The sequence below is a fragment of the Taudactylus pleione genome, unplaced genomic scaffold (assembly GCF_031769625.1).
Source record: "Taudactylus pleione unplaced genomic scaffold, aTauple2 ptg000036l, whole genome shotgun sequence".
Lineage (NCBI taxonomy): Eukaryota > Metazoa > Chordata > Amphibia > Anura > Myobatrachidae > Taudactylus > Taudactylus pleione.
In genome coordinates this window covers 3,775,627-3,797,678 of record NW_028284438.1, presented here as the reverse complement: position 1 = coordinate 3,797,678, position 22,052 = coordinate 3,775,627, and the positions used below count along the sequence as shown (strand labels likewise).

At 40.7% G+C, this 22,052-nt stretch overlaps 1 protein-coding gene across 1 annotated transcript in view; it reads left to right on the top strand.

Moving 5' to 3' along the window:
- PRSS12 (serine protease 12) overlaps positions 1-22,052 on the top strand; it is a 249,084-nt gene that overhangs the window by 197,632 nt on the left and 29,400 nt on the right. The window contains exons 10-11 of the mRNA XM_088452245.1: positions 3,253-3,328; positions 5,617-5,739. Of these exons, the coding sequence (XP_088308371.1) occupies positions 3,253-3,328; positions 5,617-5,739 (199 nt within the window). The remainder of the gene's footprint in view (positions 1-3,252; positions 3,329-5,616; positions 5,740-22,052) is intronic.

Genomic DNA, 22,052 nt, shown 5'->3' with positions numbered 1-22,052 from the left:
TGTGACAAACTTCCCCATCCAAAGTCCTAAGGTCTTTGAAGGAAGTAGGACCTGTAACGTTTTAAAGCAAACTTCGGAGAGAGAAGCATTCAAAATTTGTCGGCTGTACAGTGTAAACACGGCCAAGAGCTTCTGTTGCTCTGATACCAGGATGACTGTGTACTTCCTGGTTCGCACTATGAAATGCACAGCAACTACTTCCAGTTCCTTGTGCAGCTGTTTCTGGCATTCAGGGTCTCCACGGTGTATAAGATTCATCCAATCGGTTTTACCCTTCAGCGGCTGACAAAGGAATGAACCGGAAGTAGCCTCTATGCATTCTATAGTGCGGTCCAGCAACCAAGGAGGTAGGCAAAAACGTTTGGTCGCCACTGTTGATACCATCTAGTTGTGTAAGCTGATGCATGAGCAAGTATATATAAAGAATTGTGCTGCAGAGCTGCGTTTTTGCATCCCAGTATAGTTCCATCTTTATGGGCCTGACTGTAAATCCGATGGATCTCTCCTCATGGATGGAGATATCAATTTTGACCATATTCAGACACATAATAAACATGGCTTAATATCAATAGTGGTTCCTCAGTCCAGGTTTGCTGACTGTGTTGGCAGTGAAGGGGTGTTCTCAATGCAGGGTGCCGGCGATGTCGGCAGTGTGGGGGTGCCAGCGGTGTCCTCAGTGCAGGTTTGCTGACTGTGTTGGCAGTGCAAGGGTGTTCTCAATGTAGGGTGCCGGTGGTGTCGGCAGAGCGGGGCTGCCAGCGGTGTCCTCAGTGCATGTGTGCTGACAGTGTCGGCAGTGCAGGGGTGCTGGTGGTGTTCTCAGTGTGGGAGTGCTGGCAGTGTCGGCAGTGTGGGGGTCACTAAGGGTGTCCTGAGTATGTGGGGCAGCATTGCAGGGGTGCTGGCAGTGTCGGCAGCGGTGGTGTCGGCAGCGGGGAATGCTGCCAGTGGAGGTGCCAGCTGTGCCAGCAGCGGGGGGTGCCAGCAGTGTCAGGCAGCGAGGGATGGTGGGTGCCTTCTTCTTTTGCTTCCTGTGTACATATTAAATGGGCTTAACACTGATTGGCTGAAAGTCGTGACAGATGGCTATCTCAACCAATCAGCGTTAAGCCCGCTCAATACAAAACCTTGTGACCCGACAGCGGCATTGCATCGTTTTGCCTCGGGTGAGGGATCCGGGGCAGACAGGGAGATCTGAGCTTGGCTCGGATCACCCCGGATCCCCGAAATTCAGGTGGGTTCGGTTCTCTGAGAACCAAACCCACTCATCCCTAATAAATTCATACAGCATTTAAAAGGTACTGTAAACTCCATGCGAGAGCCATAGTAAATGATGTTCAGAGACTTAGATTATATGCTACAGAATAAAATTCCATAATTCCTTAGTATGTAGCAAAATACATGTTATAAAATCAAATTATGAAATGAAACAAAAATAAAATTGTAATATTTTTATTATTGACCTTGCAGATGGCCCAAGAAGAATGGTGTCCAAATCTGCATCTAACAATAAACCAAACAGGACAATGCTTTTATTCTTCTTTGGTGTTTTAGGTGTAGAACCATGAGAGATCTTGGCTTGTAAACTGTGGGCTAAATCCTTTTCTAATTCCGGACCTGACCTGTAGAGGGCGAATGGTTTTTAATTAATTAAAAATGAACAGTAATTAATTTCGATTTCAAATTTTTTAGTTGCCTCTGCCGTGTTTTAATACGCTCGTATGTAAAATTTCACGATCTTGGCTTGTAAACTGTGGATTTGTATAGAAAGACAGAATGACAGAAGGCCAAATTTTCATTTTTATATAGTAGATTGGAGGCTTTCCACCCAATGAAATGATTGCAATTTTGAAATTATACAGCTTCCGTTTGTAAGAAGTTTCAATGAATGAAAGGCCAAAGTAGACAGCCTGGTCATCTGTAGACCAGGTTCTTGTGGGGGTCTGGTCAGTGTGTTGAATGGGAAGTGCTGTATATATTCCTCACCTCTGTCCATTTGGGAGTGTGACACTTTGGTGTCACATTATAGCCCAGTACCACACTTCCAGCAAATTTCTAAGCATCGGGAAGCTTTTGCTGACTAGACTGATAAATCTTTTCACAGACAGGGACTGCCTTATTTATCAAACAGAGAAATGCCCTATGCCCTTCATTTAGTGTTTCATTTCTAGGGTGGACATTAAAAAAAAATATGTTTGGCAACCATCAATGTTCCATGCCAACCATCACATGCTACTTTCCAACAGTCATCTGATGCCAATTAGGTCAATTCAGCTGTGGACACTGGGGAGTGGCGTCCACCTCACAGCACCTTTGCGCATGCAGAGAATTCTGGCTCCAACTACACATACACTCTGAAGAACCATCCTGTTGGTATGACTCTGCCACTATTCGATGACTGTCTTGTGATGGCCATTCCTATTCAGTTCCCTTTAAACTTTCTGCCTTAGGCAGGCACTTAGATACATCAGTCATTAAACTTTAGAACATTGGTTTAAAAGCCGAAAATACTGTACTGAGATTGTGCAGAGCTATCCCTGTAAACATTTATAGATGTAAGAGGTATTGGTATACATTTATAATATGTGAATACATTATTTATTATTTATTAACAATTTCTTATATAGAGCAGCATATTCCATTGTGCTTTACAATTGGAACATTCATTGAACAAAACTGGGTAATAACAGACAGATATATCGGTAGGAAGGCCCTGCTCGCAAGCTTACAATCTATAGATGCTAACAAAAAAAACCCTAATGTAGATGATAATGAAACCCTAATGTAGATGATAATGAAATCATTGAAAACATTTAGTTAATATAAATAATCTTTTATAAAATAGGTTGTATATTCATACAAATTGTTTTAGATTTTATTGAGAAAAATGAAATTACATTTTTGTAGACAGTTAAGCCTTATATTAGATTATATGTACTTAATATCAGTATCATGTCCAAGCAGGACTGGCTATGCAGGGTTTTGCCTTGGGGAAGTTGAGAAAACATGAATGGATGCCATGGTTCTCAGTTTACATGACTGTAATTATAAGCATGATCTGTCAGCTCTTTCCATAACCTCATACTCCTTGGAGTTTCTAATGGGGATTTCCTCTTCTTAAAGCAACGTTTACACATGTTGCTCTATGTAATTCTGTGTAAATCTGTTTTAGCAATTAACCTACTTCTGAAATGAATATATGAAACCAGACATATGTTTTCTTAATGATTAATACTATTCCTTTATTTATAGAATCACCCCTTGTTTGTGGCTTGAGGTTAAAACACAGACGCCCTAAACGTATTATTGGTGGGAGAAATTCCTTGCGGTAAGTTAATATTTACAATGAAGACTTTACTTACTGAAGTATATGTAATTTTTAGCACTAACTGTATATATATATTTTATAAAGGGGCATATTTATTAAAATTGTGTGATATTTCCTTAAAAAACAGGCATTTTGAGGGGCTACCCTCATCAGGAATTATTTACGGGGGTCTGCGGGAGATATCTGAGATATTAAAATTGCTTTATAAATGTGGGATGTAATATATATGCCCCATGATGTTTAATTTGCATGAACTGTGGTAAAACGTTCACAATAGAGAAGAAATATGTACATATGAACTAGCCAGGGCATTTACTGTAGTGAGTCTGTTGTGAGCAAAATGTGCAAATTGTGCTAACATGTGTCTCACTGTATGTAATACAGTAATGCCCAACTTTACAACAAAGATGTTTGCAGAAGGCTAAAAAGCAAGCAGTACCCACACCAAATCTAAAGACGCTGCTCAGGGAAATCTTCTATAGGGGAGTTTACGCAGGGATAGCAAATTACCAAATTGTATACATGAATCACTTCCCTTGAATACTGTGATATGCCCTGTTTAGATTCCCCAGTTTTGATATTTTTGGGTCAGGATGCCAGCGGTCAGAATACCGACAGTGGCATCCCGACAGTCAGCATCCCGACACCCGTAGGTAAGTATACTAGCACTAACCCTAACCCCATACCCTAACAATCCCTCCCCGATGGAAAAAAAACTTACCGCCCCCCCTAGTGACTAAACCTAACTTCCCCCTCCCCGCAACCTAAACCCCCCCCTTAGTGTCTAACCTTAACCCTGCCCCTAGTGCCTAATGCTAACACTACCTAAACCTAACCCTCCCTTAACCCCCGATACTTACCTTCGGGATGCCGGTGGTCGGGATGCTGGAGCCTGCATCCCGACATTGTCAGGATTCCAGTGTCTGTATTTAGACCATCGGCATTCCACACGCCGTGACGCTGACTACATCCCCACACTGTTATACCCTACTGCCACTGCACCTGTTTTATTTTGAAAACTATTACATTGCGTTCATTCATATTTTATATACCATCATTTCTAAATTTCCATGCATGAGCCAGCTTTGTGGGTACACACGTACATTGGAACTGGAATCCTGACTTCTGCTTCTACTGTAAACAAATTATAAAAGTAAAAAAAAAAGAAATATTGAAGTCACTCTCATTGCCACTTAGACTTCCCAATACTTTACATGGGGAAACTCAGAGCCATAGCATGGCTAAAATACGTAAAGTTCAGCCCCCCCACCCCACTCCACCTGAACAAGTGATCAAGCTGTGCGGCTGCCGGGACCACCCTGTACATTCTAAGGACGCACCACGTGGCACTCTGCAAACCAAATGCAATTGCCATGGGGCAGAGATGGTGCTACCCCTTGGGCCCTGGGCCACTTGAATATCCCTGGTTATAGCTCTGAGGATGCTGTCATAGTAAGCATTCAGCGATGGCTACCACCAGTGATGCTCAGCAATAGCCATGACCTATATTGTGACAGGACTAAATTTGTTAGACAATGTATTCAGTTGTAATCAGTTGAGTGTAATCAGTTGAGTGTAAGCTATTGTTGTCTGTTACCAAATATTTTATCCAAAGATGGCTAATATTACCAAATATTTTATCCAAAGATTATCTGTGTCCTTCAAAGGGACAATGCCTAACATTCCAATGGGGGTGTGCTCACACCCTGGGGAAATGCCTAGCATTTTTGAAGTGTTAGATTGACCTTGGGTGTGTGGTATATTAAGTCGACATTTGAAATGTCAACATGGTCTGAATGTCAACATGTTGCCAGTGTGATTTGCCATGTACTTTTCATCTGACCCTAACCACAACCTAACCCTAACCCTTATCTAACCTTAACACTAAAATTGTCTGTTGACATTTACAATGTGGACATTCTGGCAATGTCAACATTAACTCAGTGTTGACATTGTGAATTTCAAAATGTTAAATGTGGACATTCTGAATGTCGACTTTATGAGTGCATATCCTGCCCCTTACCCCCTTTCCCGCCAAGCACCCATTAATTTCCCTGTACACCATTGGCAGGTGCACAAACCGGTGCTGACCTAAAAAAATTAGTCACTGCCCTTACATTCTCCTTACTATAGAAAACATTCTAGTGTGTCTAATTCAGGGATGAGCGATTGTCAAGGGAAGTATCTCTATACAACTGAAAATATTTCTAACCTGTCCCCACACTGTTGATTATATACAATCTTACCCACAGTCTGATTTTCCATGACTGTATTTTCTTTCCACATAGAGGCGGCTGGCCCTGGCAGGTAGCTCTGCGACTGAAATCTTCTCACAGTGATGGAAGGCTGTTATGTGGAGCTACTCTCATTGGCAGCTGCTGGGTGCTCACTGCTGCTCATTGTTTTAAGAGGTATGTTGACAAAAAGAAAACAGATCTGTGCAGCACTACACCGAAATGAACCTGCTATTTTTGTAAAATGCACTTTATAGCTGTGTGTGTAGGATAGAAAGTAATGGAAGTATGATGCACAATACAGCATGCAGAAATTGTATAACCTATAAATTTTATTTTTTCATCCTTGGTCTTATGGTCAATGACGCTCCTGGTTTTGAGTAAATTATATTAAAACTTTTATTTGGGTTAAATAAAAATCCAATTAAGATTGGATTGCAAAAAAAGCTAAATATAATAATAAAGCAAGTGTATAAAGGTAGGAAGGTGTTTAGAAAAGTAATTCACTGTTCTCTGCCTAAATTAATCCTTAAACAATTAGGAGGCATGTGTTAGAGTCAAATCTCTAATGCTGTTCACAATATTTTTAGGTGATATTGGGCCACATTCATCATCACTTAATATTTACAAAAGTAGGTGAAAATGAACCTACTTTTGTAGAAATTAAGTATTTAAGCCAATCATCAAAAAGGTAATGCAAGATATATCACTGATATCTCCAGCTTACCTGTCACTCTTGATCTGGCCCACTCTCCCCATACACTAGTATAGAGACCTAAATTCATCAAGCTCCAAAGTACAATATTTTTGGAGCTTGAGTGCAAGAACATTCCTCATCTGCAGATGGCGTTTGTTCCCGCACCCTGCTCCATCCTTATGGGAAGGAATTTTGGGATGCAAAGAGGGATCCTTTCATCCCTGTCTGGCTCCTTGCTCTGGACACCGGGGCTTGTGCGCCTGTCAGACTTCAGCGATCCAGGCTAGTTTCAGGCACCCTGCTAACGAGAAGCAAGGGCCACGGGGCGGCGATGATGCCGCCCACAGAGCAGTTGTGCCCTTGCGCTCTTTGTGGCAGCACCTGTCACACACACCTAGTTACAGCCCTGGCTATGAGTGATTTCTTCACTCACCCTGTATCTCTCTGTTTTAATGTTTCCATGTGCCTGATATAATCATTTATTCATACATGTACAGGGACTATTCAGTTTTTATGGTTGCTGGATACATTCTCATAGTCTCATATGCTCGTGGTGCATTATTGAAAGGAGAATACAGGGCAGATGTACTAAGCTCTGGAAAGTGATAAACTGCCATCCAATCAGCGCCTAACTGTCATTTTTCATAGACAGCCTGTAACATGACAGTTAGGAACAGAGTGGCTGGTAGTTTATCACTCTACAATTTGACACTTTTCAGAGCTTAGTACATCTACCCCGTGACACTGTTAGATGTTATTTAGTAAGTCCACTTAAATTATATTTCAGATGGTGAAAAATTATGTTGTCTGGATTTCCTACATCTGTAGTATTAGGCACAAAGAGAAAAAGACAGAGTATACATATATATCTCATAAGTCGGACTTGTGTAAGGATATGAACTGATGCTATAAAGTTATAGCTTTGCAAATGTTATATCACCTTAAGTTTTAGGGGTCTATTCATTATTCCTTAATTTATACAAAAGTTGTTGAAAATTAACATTTTCACCTACTTTTGCAGAAATTAAATTTTAGGGCCATTCATTATCTGTGTAACACAGGATATATCACTGATAAATCCTGGTTACAATTCTCCCCCAATAATTTACACAGTCCTCAAACTTTAGTATGAGGATCTAGAAATTATGTAATTCATCAATTTTTGAAAAAGTATTTTTTTTCCCGGAAGTTTCTGACATGGCGTACAGCCCCCGATAGTCTTAGCAAGCAGCTTGTGCAGCAGAGAGATCTTTACAGACCCCTCCCTGTTGTGTCCTCTATGCCAGCGGCTCTCTGCTCCAACTCCAGACCATCCAGGGGTCTCACAGCTACAATATGTACATTTTCAAACTGAAAGCATCCAAACTTCCCTGGCTCCCGATCGGAGAACACAAACTAGAGACTGGAGAACCTGATGAAAGTTAATACTGCAAGTAGGACGGTGGACCCCACATACAGACTACACCCAGCCTCCCATACATCTGGGAGCACAGAGACTGGGTACGTGAAGGGGACACTGCCAGTGCTACTAAGAAAACTGGAGGAAAGTGGCAGGGAGAGTGTGGGGTAAGGGAGCTTGCTAGCACGTTAGTTTTATTTCCAGCACAAACCTGACTTTACAGAATCGCACACATTCCTAAAAAGCTGTAACATTGGTGCCGATAGGCAACTAGTTACATTTTCTTTTGTCGCATTTTAATGCAGATTATTAGTGTCTGTTATTGCTACCATTCACATTCTCTTTCACATAGTGCTGGTATTCTTTTTACTAGTGTGACCTTCAGGCTCCATTGGAGACTGCACAGCTAAAGGGGAAAAGTATCACAACTCCGAAAAGGTGACTCCGCGGAAAGAGCAGCTTTTCGGCAATGATACTTTAGTTAATGAGGCATGATGAATGTCTCCGAAATGCTCATTGAACTCGCAGAGAATTCAAAACTAAATTATCATCTGTTTCAATTCTTACATGATAAATAGACCCCTTAATGCAAAGGGGTAATTTATCATCGCCTACAGGTCTGTATAGTTTCTCCTGGACACAGACAGTTCTCTTTCCTCAGGAAAGTTGCTGCAGGGAAGGTGCCCTTTGTGATCTTCTATATTAGACACTTGATCTTGCTTAATTTTCGATTGCATTTGTTGCACATTTGCTCATAAATTCTTTCATACTTGCTATATGTAATTTTGCCTGTGTGTTAGTTTGTTTTTTTCCTTCACTTGTCTCTGCTCGCTTGAGTTTATCTTTTCTTTCTTCTGCTATATCCTTTTCTCTTTTATACTTACTTTCAGCTCCATACATTCATTCCTTACCTCTTCTGTCATGACCTATACAAAGTGACATGTGTGGCCCTCTGCCTGCTTCCTGAATGTAGCAGGATGCATGTGCAGTGACCCAGTTGGCTGCTCAAGAACCTATGACTTTGCTGGGTATGGCGGATGTGCTGTCTGCAGTGTCTGGTTGTTACATCTCCGGCCAGTCAAATTGTTAGTCATGACAGCTGTGTGTGGGACTTCACGTGCCTCGGCCTGCTTGTGAATGGAAGGAGTTCACCTGGTGCCATAGATAAAGAGGTACTGTAAAACTATGCATTGATGCTGTCTTTTACATGGGACTCTATGGGCCAAATGTAATAGGGTGAGTTTAGAAAATGTGAGTCTGTAAATCATGCAAATTTGCTCTGTTGCTTTGTTCTCAGACGTTAATACATTGGCCGAGTTTAAAAAGTGTGAGAAAACTGTTGCATTTTCTAAACTTTCACCCTATTACATTTGGCCCTATGTCTTTGATAGGTTTAGGGCATCATTTTTTCAAATGTGGCTGGTATCTCATTCTTCTCGTGTCCTTACCTGACTAAGAGTTTTCTAATTGTTAAAGCTCTAATGATTTGGCTCTGACTCCTATAGACCTGATTCATATTAACCTGATTCATATTAACTTTTTTACCTGGGTTTTTTTTAAGGTTTCAACATCAGTGTATTAGGGTCTTTGATTTCAATGGCATTCACCATGGTGTTTCATGGCATTTTTAGAAATTTAGAGCTGGTTATTTTGTCTAAAGTAGTGGAGGCAACCATGCTACTAATCCAATATTTGTGTCATTGAGAGTCCTGTGTTGTGCAAAATACGGTGTTCTAAGATTATCAAGTTGGGTAAGAGTCATTGGGTTTTCATAACGGCTTTCAGAGATACTTGGATCTGTCTAGTGTCTCTAACTACGGCCTATTTGGCCTATAGACCAGCTGTTGGTGCGGCGTAATTGCTTCATGGGGATGGATTGCCATTGACTAAACATCAGTTAATCTGGGTCTTTATGTGTTGTGTGGCTTGTTCCAGGTTTTCTGTCCCTCAAATCATGGTGCTTGGTTGTTGGAAATTGGCTTATTGGACACTACATATGTCTTGATTTTGGTAGTTTATTGTTCTTGCTATTGTTATTGTTACCATTGTTTTTGTTTGATTTTAGTTTTGTTTGTCTCCCCTGTCTACTTGGGCTCTGCTATTTGCCACATTCCACAGTGGGAGACTTGAGGAGATTTCATTTTATGCCTAGATAGATAGACTTAATGTGGCTTAAACAATACAAATGTTTCTCTGTAGTTTTTTGGGTTTACCTCTTACCAAGTTATTCATATTTTTACCATTTGATATCTCCCATCCCCCCTCACTAATTGGACATCATTGGATCTGAGCTTACCGTAATTTCAGATCTTCAATTTGTCATGGATACATGGTCTTTCTGTACAATCCTTTGGTCATGTATATTGTGTTAGACACTTTTGCCATTGTGAGCACAGCTATGGGGCCTCAGATGAGGCCCTGCAAAAGGACACTGTGACAAAACATTTATCGTACGGCATCCATTAATACAGTATCAATATGACCATCTTTACTGGCTGAATGGTGTACACCAAGGATGGTCTTTGCTTATTTGTTGAGAGTCAGTTTAGGAGCTTAGGTCAGGTAGTCTATGTTTGTGTATGTTAGCATACAGTTATGGTAGAAGGCTGAGTTGGTTAACATGGTTTGTGTTTAAGGCACCCAGGGTCACCACCCTCAATGCAATTATTGTTGTTGTGTTTTGCATTGCAGCAGCTGCACTGATTCCTGGCCATCCTTTCTATTTCACCATACAGTTTTTTATTTTATTCAATATATATCTGACTTGTTTACCTGCCAAATCTTGTCTCAGTTTGTTATCCATAGATTCCGTTTATTTAGGTGACGCACACACATTCAACATATAGTAACCTTTAGCAGTAGCTGTATGTAGCCTAAAGATGGTGTTAGCTTTTCCAAGCTTAGCAAATTTAGTAATTTCCCATTTCCCACAGAAATTGCATTAGCTATGATCTGCTGCAGAACTCTCTTAATACTTTGTAGGATACTTATTGCAGAAAGCACCTGAAATGGCAGTTTTTCGAAGATTTTCAAAAATGTAGTGCCCCTAACACTAAAATCCTACTTGCCAACTTTCTGGCTGCCACCTCTGGTGGATGGTGCAGCGATGAGGCGTTGTGATCGCTTCTACAATGGCAAGATTACCACCATTGTATGGGGGGCAGGACTATGATGATGCAATACAGGGCGAAATGCGTAATTGGCCGCCCAAGATGGGCGAATGCAGCCAGTGGCAGCTCTGGACTGAGAAACTTGAATACTTTTCTGGGTGACCGGGAGCACCACCTGAGATTTGGGGGTTTCCCGGCCAATCCGGGAGAGCAGGCAGTTATGACTAAAAGTATATATTATAAAATATTAGGATCACTTGATCTAGTGATTCACTTGAAAAAAATATTTTGCCCTCTTTAAAATATTGGTTAAATTGTTGTTTTAGCTTAGTGAAGGTATAAGCTTAGACTGAAAGTGCACTATGTTGGGGGCTCTTTTCTGGCTGAACCCATTTTTTTATTCAGTACATATTGAACAAGACTCTCATGTGCCCAGTTTGTTTTTTTTCTACCCGAAACCTTCAACTAAAAGAACTAACGCAGCCTTGTGATGCATCCAAATGAACAAGATGAGTAGAGATGGCTTCATATAAACGTTTGTATGTAGAAGAAGATAAATACATAGTGATTATTATGACCTGCGTAAACTTTAGGCTACAGGATCCAATTTTCATAAAACAAAATATATGAAAGCTGTAAATGAACTGAAAGCCAATGTAGAGGCTGGATATAGGTTTTCTGTAAGCTTAATTGACCAATTATTATTATTTTTTTTTATACAGATTTTTCTATTGCTCCTGCACTACATTATATCAAGTATCACGTGTAATAGATTAAACAGATATTTTTGACTTTTACTGCTTTAATTTTATTTTTATAGTTCAATAGTTCTCCAACTAAAATGTATAATCGGTGTCATGTGTTTTATAAACATTAACAACTGTACAGTACTTTTACAGTTATATAAATTAAGGCAGTGCATGCCATTGAGAATACATTTCATTTGGATCATCACGGTAACTAAAGTAGGAATATAAATACCTTCACCACATACAATTGTCAGTAGGAAATGCAGGAAATTCTTTCAACATTTAGTAAAAGATACTTGGCTGACTTTTTATAAGGTGAATATGAAACAGATGTGTTGCTTTTGGTGGAAAATAAAAATCCAGATCCAGAGGAGTTTTTTCTGCAAATATGCTGCACTCAGTCGACATAATAAGGCCATTTACATTCCAATACTCAAACTACTGTCTAAAACTTATTTTCTTCTGTTCGTAAACAAAATAAAGATCACCATTGCGTCTTTCAGCAATTTCCTAATACATGTCATTTACATTACAGGATCAAGGCCACATCTGCTAGTGCAGCCAATCTGCTATCCAATTAAAACAGTAAGACATGCTGCAATTATATATAGATGGTTTTCAATTCTTGTAGCTTTAATTGTATCCTTCCTCTTTTACGATACATGAAATACATGAAAACAAGTCAGTACTTTAGAATTCTACCACGTCAAGGTTATAAGTAGGGCATTGAAAGGCTAAACGGTAGGAGATTATTTTTTCCTGGAATGATTGTAAATAGTAGTATATGTAACTTTATTTATATTTAAATGCACCAATGTGCTATAGGCATTAATTTTATGGGGTGAACTAAAATTCATGGCAATGACACTAATCAATGTATTAGGAACCAATGAGAATACAGTCTCTCACTTCATACTGATCTGATCATCTGCTTTCACATACTTGGATTAGTTTCAAAGTCGTAATAGCTATGCTTATTTTCCTTTAATAAATAGGCCCCTAAGTAACCAAAACTAAATTAATGTAATGGGAAGTACAGTGGGAGTTTTGTAATTATATTTAATTTTCTTGTTATTAATTAGTGATTATTCCAAGAAAATAAATGTAAATGGGCATGATGAATTTAGCTTTTCTAAAAAAGGACTTAGCTGTATGTGAAAGAGAACAGTGGTTTTTCAGTATCATGGGAAGAATTTCAATATTTTCTATACACTAGGAGCAGTTGGGTGGGCTGGGCGGGCAACAGTGCAATTAAAGTTTCAGATATTTCTTCATCTGACAAGTAACTTGCTCTCATATTATCTGTCACCCTAAAGCTGCGTACACACGGTATGACTTTGCAGGACGATATGACCGATAACGATATCGATCATATCGTTATCATTTATATGGTTCATTTTTTGGCCCCTTCCAACCCCCAAAAGACGGACGATGCGCGGGCACATTTCCCGTGCATGCAGTCCAACCTGGTCGATATCAACCAGGTTACTATAGGGACTTGTGATGGTTGATCACGGGTCATTATAGTCATTTGGGAGTTGGTGGTGTGCTGGATGATCGATATCAATCATCCAGCACATGCAGGATGATCAGACAATGATATAATTATCGCTGTCTGATCTGACCGTGTGTATGCACCATAACACCCTAAATGATTATCTCTGACAATGAAAGAAAGGACAGCGAATGTGTGAAGGCATCATCTATTTGACAACTACAGTACATAGGTGCACATATTCCCTTTCTGTAGTTTAATGTGCCTCATCTGATGGACTTGTGCACAAGTTGCTGGTCGGTAATATGATTCGGGTCTGTTTTCTGACAGCCACTTACTGTACCTGATTCAGAGATAGACCCAAGTCAGCCTATGCCATTTACCATAAGCTCAGATGGAGCGCTGTTTCCTCATCTCTAAATAGCCTGCTGCAATTCTATCTACATGCCCACATGATTGCCAAGTTTCAGCACCATTACACCCACTCAGCCACTAGTAGAACTGAGACTGAGTTACATAAGACTCTGAATTGCCAGTAATTGCTCAAAGTTACATATGCTTGGCTATGGAGCATGCACAGTCCAAAAAATCGCAAGATTGTAATAGATGTGCTCTCACAAGTATTGCTCCTCAGTGGCCATTGAAGTGAAAGAGATAGTTGCCGGGCACCCCTTCCTTCCTGGGGTGGGTTGTCTCTGCCCTAAGGGTGATATGATTACCTTCCTAGTGGTGGGGCCCAATAGTAGTAAGACAATTAAGGTGGATGGGACCTTTGTAACTCAGGTTGTGTCAGGGAGTATGTTTAACTTCATTTGCTAATAGTATTTATGGCTGGAGAAGGGAGCTGCAATGCTTTCTTCTCCACCTGTTTGGAATATATTTCCATTAATGAATGATGTGGCATTAGAATACCACCTACTGTGTCTGTTTTTTTATTATGGGTTTTATAAAGTTGGGGAAGGGTAGTTAAAGTGTTTTTCATTATTGCATTTTTAAATCCATCAACTGATAGGAAGCTTATATCTTGTGTTCATAATCTGTCTGAAACTCTAACTCTGTTTGAATGCCACCAGTTTTGAGCTTGGCTCTGTACCTGACCTTGCTTGTGTATGTATTGAATTTGTACAGCCACTTTTGATCAGGTTCGTTACCCTAGTTTATTTGACCTTAACAGCTTTTGTTCTTGGGCAATTGAGTACTACACAGCTGCTCTGTCAACATTTTTACTAGGCAACATTACAAATGGAGGAATGGGTGAAGTTCAAAAGATGACAATTGATGGCCTATTTGATATCCAAGTTATCACACCAAAAGACAAAGCTTCTAATGTGAAGATATGGCTTCCAGAGTTTTACTGTGACTACTATTGTAAAAAGTTCCAACAGCAGTAGGGTCACAAAATATAAGGGATTCCCTTACAAGCGAGATGTAAAAGCCAGAAGTGAACTGCACCTCATGTGATGCCACTTTGTTCTCCCGCAAATAGGGCTGTATCTGCCCAATCAGCTTGTGAACCTTGGGCCTGATTCAGAGCCGCTCGTAAGCGGCCGCTCGTTCGTTCGGAGCGATGTTTTCACTTCTGCGCATGCGTACGGATTTTAATACGCATGCGTGAACCAGTCAGTGCGGCCAGAAATCGTTTGTTCGCTATATAGCGAGTGCCTGCTATTTTGAGTGACAGGATGAGGCGTATGTGGGTGGTAACAGGGGAAGGTGCTTGAAAACGGGGAGTGGAGATCCGAACGCAGGCGTGCTTAAAAGTCAAAACAGGCGTTTTATGGGTGTGCATAATTAAAACAGCAGCCTCATTGACCATGTCACCTGGTTGTTTTATAGTCAAAACTGCTCGCAATATTGTGGTAGCAAAAACCAGCCACAAGAATAGCGAGCAGTTCATACGCTGTTCGATGTACTCGATTAATCTATTAAATAGCGGACATGACGTATGATGCGAGCGGCCAGGGGGCGTTTTTTACAAAATAGCGGTCGCAGGTTTTGTTCGCTCGTTCAGACATGGAGGCGTCAACAGACCGCAAAGAGCGAACGGTTCATTTGAATAGCCACCCCCTTTTCATAAACGAACGACCGCAAGTTGCGAGCGGCTCTGAATCAGGCCCTTTGTCAGCTAGCAAACAACAGCATGCAGCCTTGGTATCTATATCAAAGCCGAGATAAGAAAAGCTGGACACAAGTCCTTCCATGTTATCATGAGCAATGGGCACTTCGAGTACATGGGGCAATGCATGAACCAAAAAAACATAGTTGGAGCCATCTCTGGGGTTGACAATGAGGAAATCATCCAGGTAGTGATTATTGAAGGTTGCTTCCCCCCCCCCTCCCATCCCCTGCAGAAAATGAAAGCCTGTACCTCAATAGCAGTGTCTGCCATTAAAAGCAAAACATTTCCCCTTTTGAAACAATGTTATGGAAGCTGCAAAGGGATTTCTACCTGGGGCAGACTCTGTCAGGAACTTGAGCTGCTGTGTGACCTCCAATCAGACTAAAACATCTTAAAGCTAAACGTCATGACAGACTGACCATCTAGTTTCTTATGGAAGTCCTCATTGTAATAATGTCAGGTCTACCCCTTAGATTTAAGATGCATTACCAGTTTGAGGTGCATATAGCTAAGCACATGATTCCACAAAAGCAAGCATGCCACTCACCAAATTTCTATAAGAATGGAAGGCTTCCTCACCATGCCCCTGGATGCCCTGTCAGCAACTAAGTTGGCCTTACCCTTCTCCTTGATTATAAAAAGGTTAACAAAACAACCTATAGTGACCTTGAATCACACTCAAGCTCGCACATTCTCCTTGATTGCTGTGTTAGCACAATGGTCTATGGAGTTACCCTGGTCACAGAGTTAATCAGGAAATGCAGTGGAAAATGCAGGGTAAGACAGCCCCAACACTGGGGATACTAATAAGGGGTTGGGTATGATATGACTGTTGAAAATCCTGACTACGGCTGGTAAGTACCCTATTTTCTTTCATTGCTTTTTTTCTGAATTTGAGGAATGCTGCAAGACAATACGAATTATACTGTATGTCATAGTTTCCATTTCATATTACTCAGTCACTTGCTTCACTTCGGTGACGAGTCCAACTTTCCATGACAGTTTTGTGTAACAGCCAAGGCAAAGATGTGTGATACAGTAAGGACTGGGGATGTAATATTCTTTGAATTAAAGTGGAACTCTATACAAATGTATTTTACCTAGAGCACAGGTTCTCAAACTCAGTCCTCAGGACCCCAAACATTGCATGTTTTTCGTCTCTCCTCACAGAATCACAAATGAGATAATTGGCTCCACCTGTGGATCTTTTAAAATGCATCCATGAGTAATGAATACACCTGTGCTCCTGCTAGGTGACCTGGAAAATTTGACCTGTGTGGGGTCCTGAGGACCGAGTTTGAGAACCACTGACCTACAGTAATTTGCAGATCCACAGGAACTACAAGCCTTTTACTTCCACAGGTCAGGAGATACCACATTGCCCCCTTGAGGTGTCTCTCTGGCAACCTTGAAAAATGAAATGCAAAACGTGACTTCTGAGATGTTCAACTGCAAGCTGATTGGACTGAACTTTTACTTTTGAATTATTAGTTGGGGGACAGAGAGGGTTGCATAATATTCCCTTTTAATCTTATACACGGAAAATGTCAGTGTATCTGTGACTTCAACCTCAAATAGAATTAGGAGAGTACCATACATATATATTTTTCTTTTCTATTTGAGAAGAACTTTAGCTGAAATTTAGAACTTAAAGATAGATCAGTGTTTGATTCTAATCATCATTTTGGGAATTTAGGGCCATATTCCATTAGAGGAAAAAAGCCACGATCTGCAAAAAGTTTTTGCCGATGTGCGGATTTTGCCTGTTTTAGTTTCTCCATATTTAATTCCAGGACGTTTTCGCTTAGGCAAAAGCTCCATAGGCAAAAACATGCAAAAAAGTTTCTCCAGCAAAATGTGGGGACTTGGGGCCTGATTCAGAGCCGCTCGTAAGCGGCCGCTCGTTCGCTCCGAGCGATGTTTGCACATCTGCGCATGCGTATGGGTCGTAATGCGCATGCGCCAACCAGTCATTGCGGTCGGAAATCGAGCGCTCGCAAAATAGCGAGTGCCTGCTAATTTGAGTGACAGGATGAGGCGTTTGTGGGTGGTAACAGGGGAAGGTGCTTGAAAACGGGGAGTGGTGATCCGAACATTCACTACATTCGCTTCGCCTATCCGCGTTTTTGCCTGTTTTGGAGATAAGAGGGGATGCGCATGGCGAATACATTGCATCCAAACAGGCGAAATCATTGCGCTTTTCGCCAAACCGGACTTTTCGCCTCTAATTAAATTTGGCCCTTAGTCATAAATAAAATTATTATGTCATTTACTAATAATAAGTAATATGCACATCATTATATTTGGGATAGTGTCAAAATGGTACATATACAAGGATGCATGGCCTTATGTCCATCACTGACAGATACACATAAATTATAACTAATGCATTTTTTTTTTACCTAAAAACGTTTATGTGTGTGTGAAGAGGCTCTTAGATTAGAGCAACTGTTAAGTGTTTAACTGAAGGAATTAAACTACATGTCTGTATTAAATCAAGTTTCTGGAGCTATTGAGTAAAAAAAAAACACAACTGTCTTTTTGCGAAGAACAGTTAATCCCAAAAAATCGTCTTGGACTTCAACTCACTGCTAATGTATTCTCCTTTCTTTTCTGCAAGTGAGCAAAGAGAAACATACAATATTTGCATACAAAGTATGTAAATTGTTGTACGATTCCTATGCTTCATTGGAAGATTGTTTACAAAACTGTTACACACAGATATTGCTAAACTGACCTTTCAGCACAAACATATAATTAGTTATGTTCTTCCTTAGTTTTTTTCAATTATATCATTATTTTGCAAAATCTTTATTCAAGATTATTCTCTGCCATTTATTTTCAGCGTAAAATAGATATATAAAGGTTCATCAGTCTGTTTCACTGCCAAATTAAATTAAAATACACAACTACAATTGATTTGAAACAAACATATTCACTCACGTTGGGGTTATTTTTATGTATATTAAAAGCTAAAGAAACATGCTCTACACACTTTAAAATAAATATTAGATCCTTGCCCTGAAGATCATGCCTCTATTTCTGCTGATAATTACAGATTTAGCAAACTGATCCCATCAGAACTATGTGTAGAATTAGCAAATTGTTATTACTGTACATCACAACCTGTTGCGTAGCAGACTATCCTTACTGAATACTTTGATGATAATGCCTCCTTCATGTCCTCAATGATGCTATGGAACATTGGCCCTGATTCAGAGCCGTTCGTTAACAGCAGTACGCTCGTTGCGTTCCGATGTTGACTAACCGCGCATGCGTCGGTGTTACACTGCGCATGTGCGTACGGCAGATTGCGAGTCTTTTTTGTCTCGTTCGTCAAATAGCGTACAGGAAGTGACATGTCAAATGTGATTGACAGAACAGGGCGTTTTTGGGTGTTGACGGGGGAGGAGATGGAAAAACGCAGGCGTGGCGAGGCGTTTTTGGGGCGTACATACATTAACAAATGCGAACGTCAAATGTGTTCGTAACAACTCATATGTCACTGGATGATCCTCTTTCCCTTCGAAATGCTCGCACAGCTTAGGGTCTAGATTACTCGACCACATTGGCGATGGCCTTCTCCTCCGTCCCGGCACTCCACGATGTAGCATCGATTAATCACGGCTTGTCAGAAAAGCAATTAGTGTTGGATTGAAAACCGGCTTGGTATGTGTTTGGAAATCAGTTTTTTGGGTTAGCACAAAACCGAACGCAGGTGGAAATCATAGCTGCTAATGTCAGGATTACACAATCAATTTGCGTACATTTGTGGGGGTTTATTTTGGGCTCAATTTTTGGTTTTTGGACTATTGTAACAATAATGTCATCATGTTTAGGTTTTTTTGGCCATTTTGTTTTTGCCAGGTGAATGTGCATCCTTAGGTAAATTTTTAAACGTTCCTTAAAGAGCCCTTTTTTTTTTCCATGTAAAATGTTGTTGCCTTGTGGGCCCGGATTAAATGTAACCCATTTTGACAATAATGTCAGAATACAAAGTCGTACATTTTATGTAAATTTATTGCTATCCCAAAAAAAAAAAATGCACATATTTAACACAAACATTTTTTGCAGTGTTCATTCCACAATATTTAATAATTGTGCAAACATAAAATTTTAGGTAAACGTAAAGCAAAAAATTAAAAACAATTCACAAGAAAGGAGAGGAAAGTTTTGGCCAGAAAGGAATATGAGGCAAGCACAGAAGGAGTGTGGGAAAAGTAGCCAATGCTGTCAACGTTTTTTCCCCCGTTTGGCTGGGGGAGGGAGGGCGCCAGACCGGGTCTGGGATGTCATCGGGCTGGCCTGTCCAGAGGCAGATGTTGTGGCCTCTGGACTAGGCACAGGGCTAGGCACATTTGGAGGATTGGCTGATGTTGTGCCAGAGGTGGAGGATCCTGATGTTCCGGCAGGAAGGGAGGTCGGCTCCACCATGTGCTGGCGAACTAGATGCTCCAGGGCATTGGCGATGCGGATGTTGGCCCTGGTATTTTCCGCCAGGGCCTGACCAATGGTCACGTTGGCCGCAGCATTTTGCTCCAGGGCCTCAGCCACCCATACCAGACTGGCGTCCATCCTCTGCAGAATCTCCGTATGGAAATCCGATTTAAAATTGAGTTCTGTGAGGAGGGACACTGCCTGTGAGGGGGATTGCCCTGGACTGGCTTCTGCAGGGTTCTCAGCCGGATGTACTGGTTCCTCCCCTGCAGAGCCAGCAGAAATTCTGCGGCCAAGGCTCCCCTCTGGAGCAGACTCATCCGCCTGTGTCTCTGTTGGAAAAATGAGAAAAGACTCACATTAGAATCTACAGATTGGCACAATAACATTTCAGAGTTGGTGACATCACAAGATTTACCTGGGACAACTCTTCCAGCAAGGTCTGGCATTTCCGTATCCATGTTGGACATGCCAAACACCTCCACAGGCTGCACACACCCCTGTGCCAGCTCGTCTAAATCATTCAACTCCAATGACACAGGGGTGAGACCCCCACCTGTCCCCCTTGCATGCCTAGCCCTGTCCGCCAGTTTTTGCTTCAGGCAATATTTGAAGTCGGCCCATCTGTGGGTGAAATTGGAACCATTATCCTTTTGTTTTAAATGGGTTTTGGTTTTAGGGGGGGTCAAGTGTTTACTTACCGCCATTTGACATCCCGGGCTAGACGGACATAATCACCCACCCTATTGACAGCAACGGCTACCTCTTCCCACATTCTCCACTTCTGGCTTGTACTCATTTTCCTGTCTGCCTGTGGCAGGATGTCCACACACTTCTGAATCAAAACCTCCATCTCCTTTCTTGTGAATTGTGGCTGCCTTTTCTTTTTGCCAGCTTTGCCCGGAATACTGGGCCCGGCAGCCTCTTCCATGTCATCCTCCTCACCTATTTGTTAAAATTTGGAGAATTGTCAACTTCACAACTTGCACTATATTATGTTTCTAATTAATCATTGATTCAAAATGCCTGAAATACTTACCGCCAGACTGTTGCCCATTGTTTCCCTGGTCTGTAGCCATGTCTGAGCTCAAAACAAGAAATACACCAGAATGTTTGGTTTGGCTCGTGACGTATTTATACATGCGTCCTTATTTTTCGGCCGCATCATTGATTGTGCGTTCCTATGATCCCTCCTTAATTTGTGCGGGAAACTAAACACTATTTATGGCTTGGGGCGTCTCGAGTCGAGGTGGCGTTTTTGGATTGTTGGAGGTTACGTTGGTCGGAGTTGATTGTTGGCGGGTTTTGAAGTTTGCGTTGGTGGAAGTATTTTTTTTTTTATATCTTTGCATTTTGTTTTTACGTTCGAATTTTTTCTGTTGGATTTCTTTTTGGCGTTTCTTGTTTTGGTAAGTTTTTGGAAGTCTAACTTTGGTTCAATTTGTGTCTCCTTCTGTTTCTGAATTTTCTAACGTTTTTTTGGCGTCATTTCATCTCTCTTAGGTTTTTTTTTGGCTCTGCCCCAAAGACCTTTTGATCCGGAATCTTATATATTATCTTTTTTAATTGTTTTGTAAATGTTCATGTTTGTCTTTACGCAACTTTGTGTGGCCTTACACTTGTAACCTTTGTTTTTCTTACTCAGAAATGTTTATAAAATGTTTTTTTTTGTAGCTGCGTATTTTTTAACTTGTATTTGCAAACTAATTAGCGCATTTTTATCAGTTTCTATTGTGACTTGTATTTGCGAACTAATTCGCGCATTTTTATCAGTTTCTATTGTGACTTGTATTTGCGAACTAATTAGCGCATTTTTATCAGTTTCTATTGTGACTTGTATTTGCGAACTAATTCGCGCATTTTTATCAGTTTCTATTGTGACTTGTATTTGCGAACTAATTAGCGCATTTTTATCAGTTTCTATTGTGACTTGTATTTGCGAACTAATTAGCGCATTTTTATGAGTTTCTATTGTGACTTGTATTTGCGAACTAATTAGCGCATTTTTATGAGTTTCTATTGTGACTTGTATTTGCGAACTAATTAGCGCATTTTTATCAGTTTCTATTGTGACTTGTATTTGCGAACTAATTTGCGCATTTTTAAATGCTTATTCATCCCGTTAAATTGTTTGTGTTTTCCCTTTAGCATTTGTTGCTTACATTTGGCCCCAATTTGACGTAGTGTGCGGAATGTCGTTTTGCTCTTTGGGCAAATGTGTGTTTCTCCCCTTTTATGTTTTGTCTTGCACAAAATTTTGAAACAGAAATGCCCAGCATAAAATGATGTCTTTTTATTTTGTGATTATTTCTAGTTTGCACGCATCATGACAATACCCCGGCATGTAAGCATCAATGGATGGTATCATCAAGCTAAGTTCTATTTATTTTTTTTGGGGGGGTTAAAAAGCCTTACATTCAAATCTTGCCATTTCAGGTCAGATATTTCGAACACGTGTCACCCTTTTTGGAATGCCCGATGATG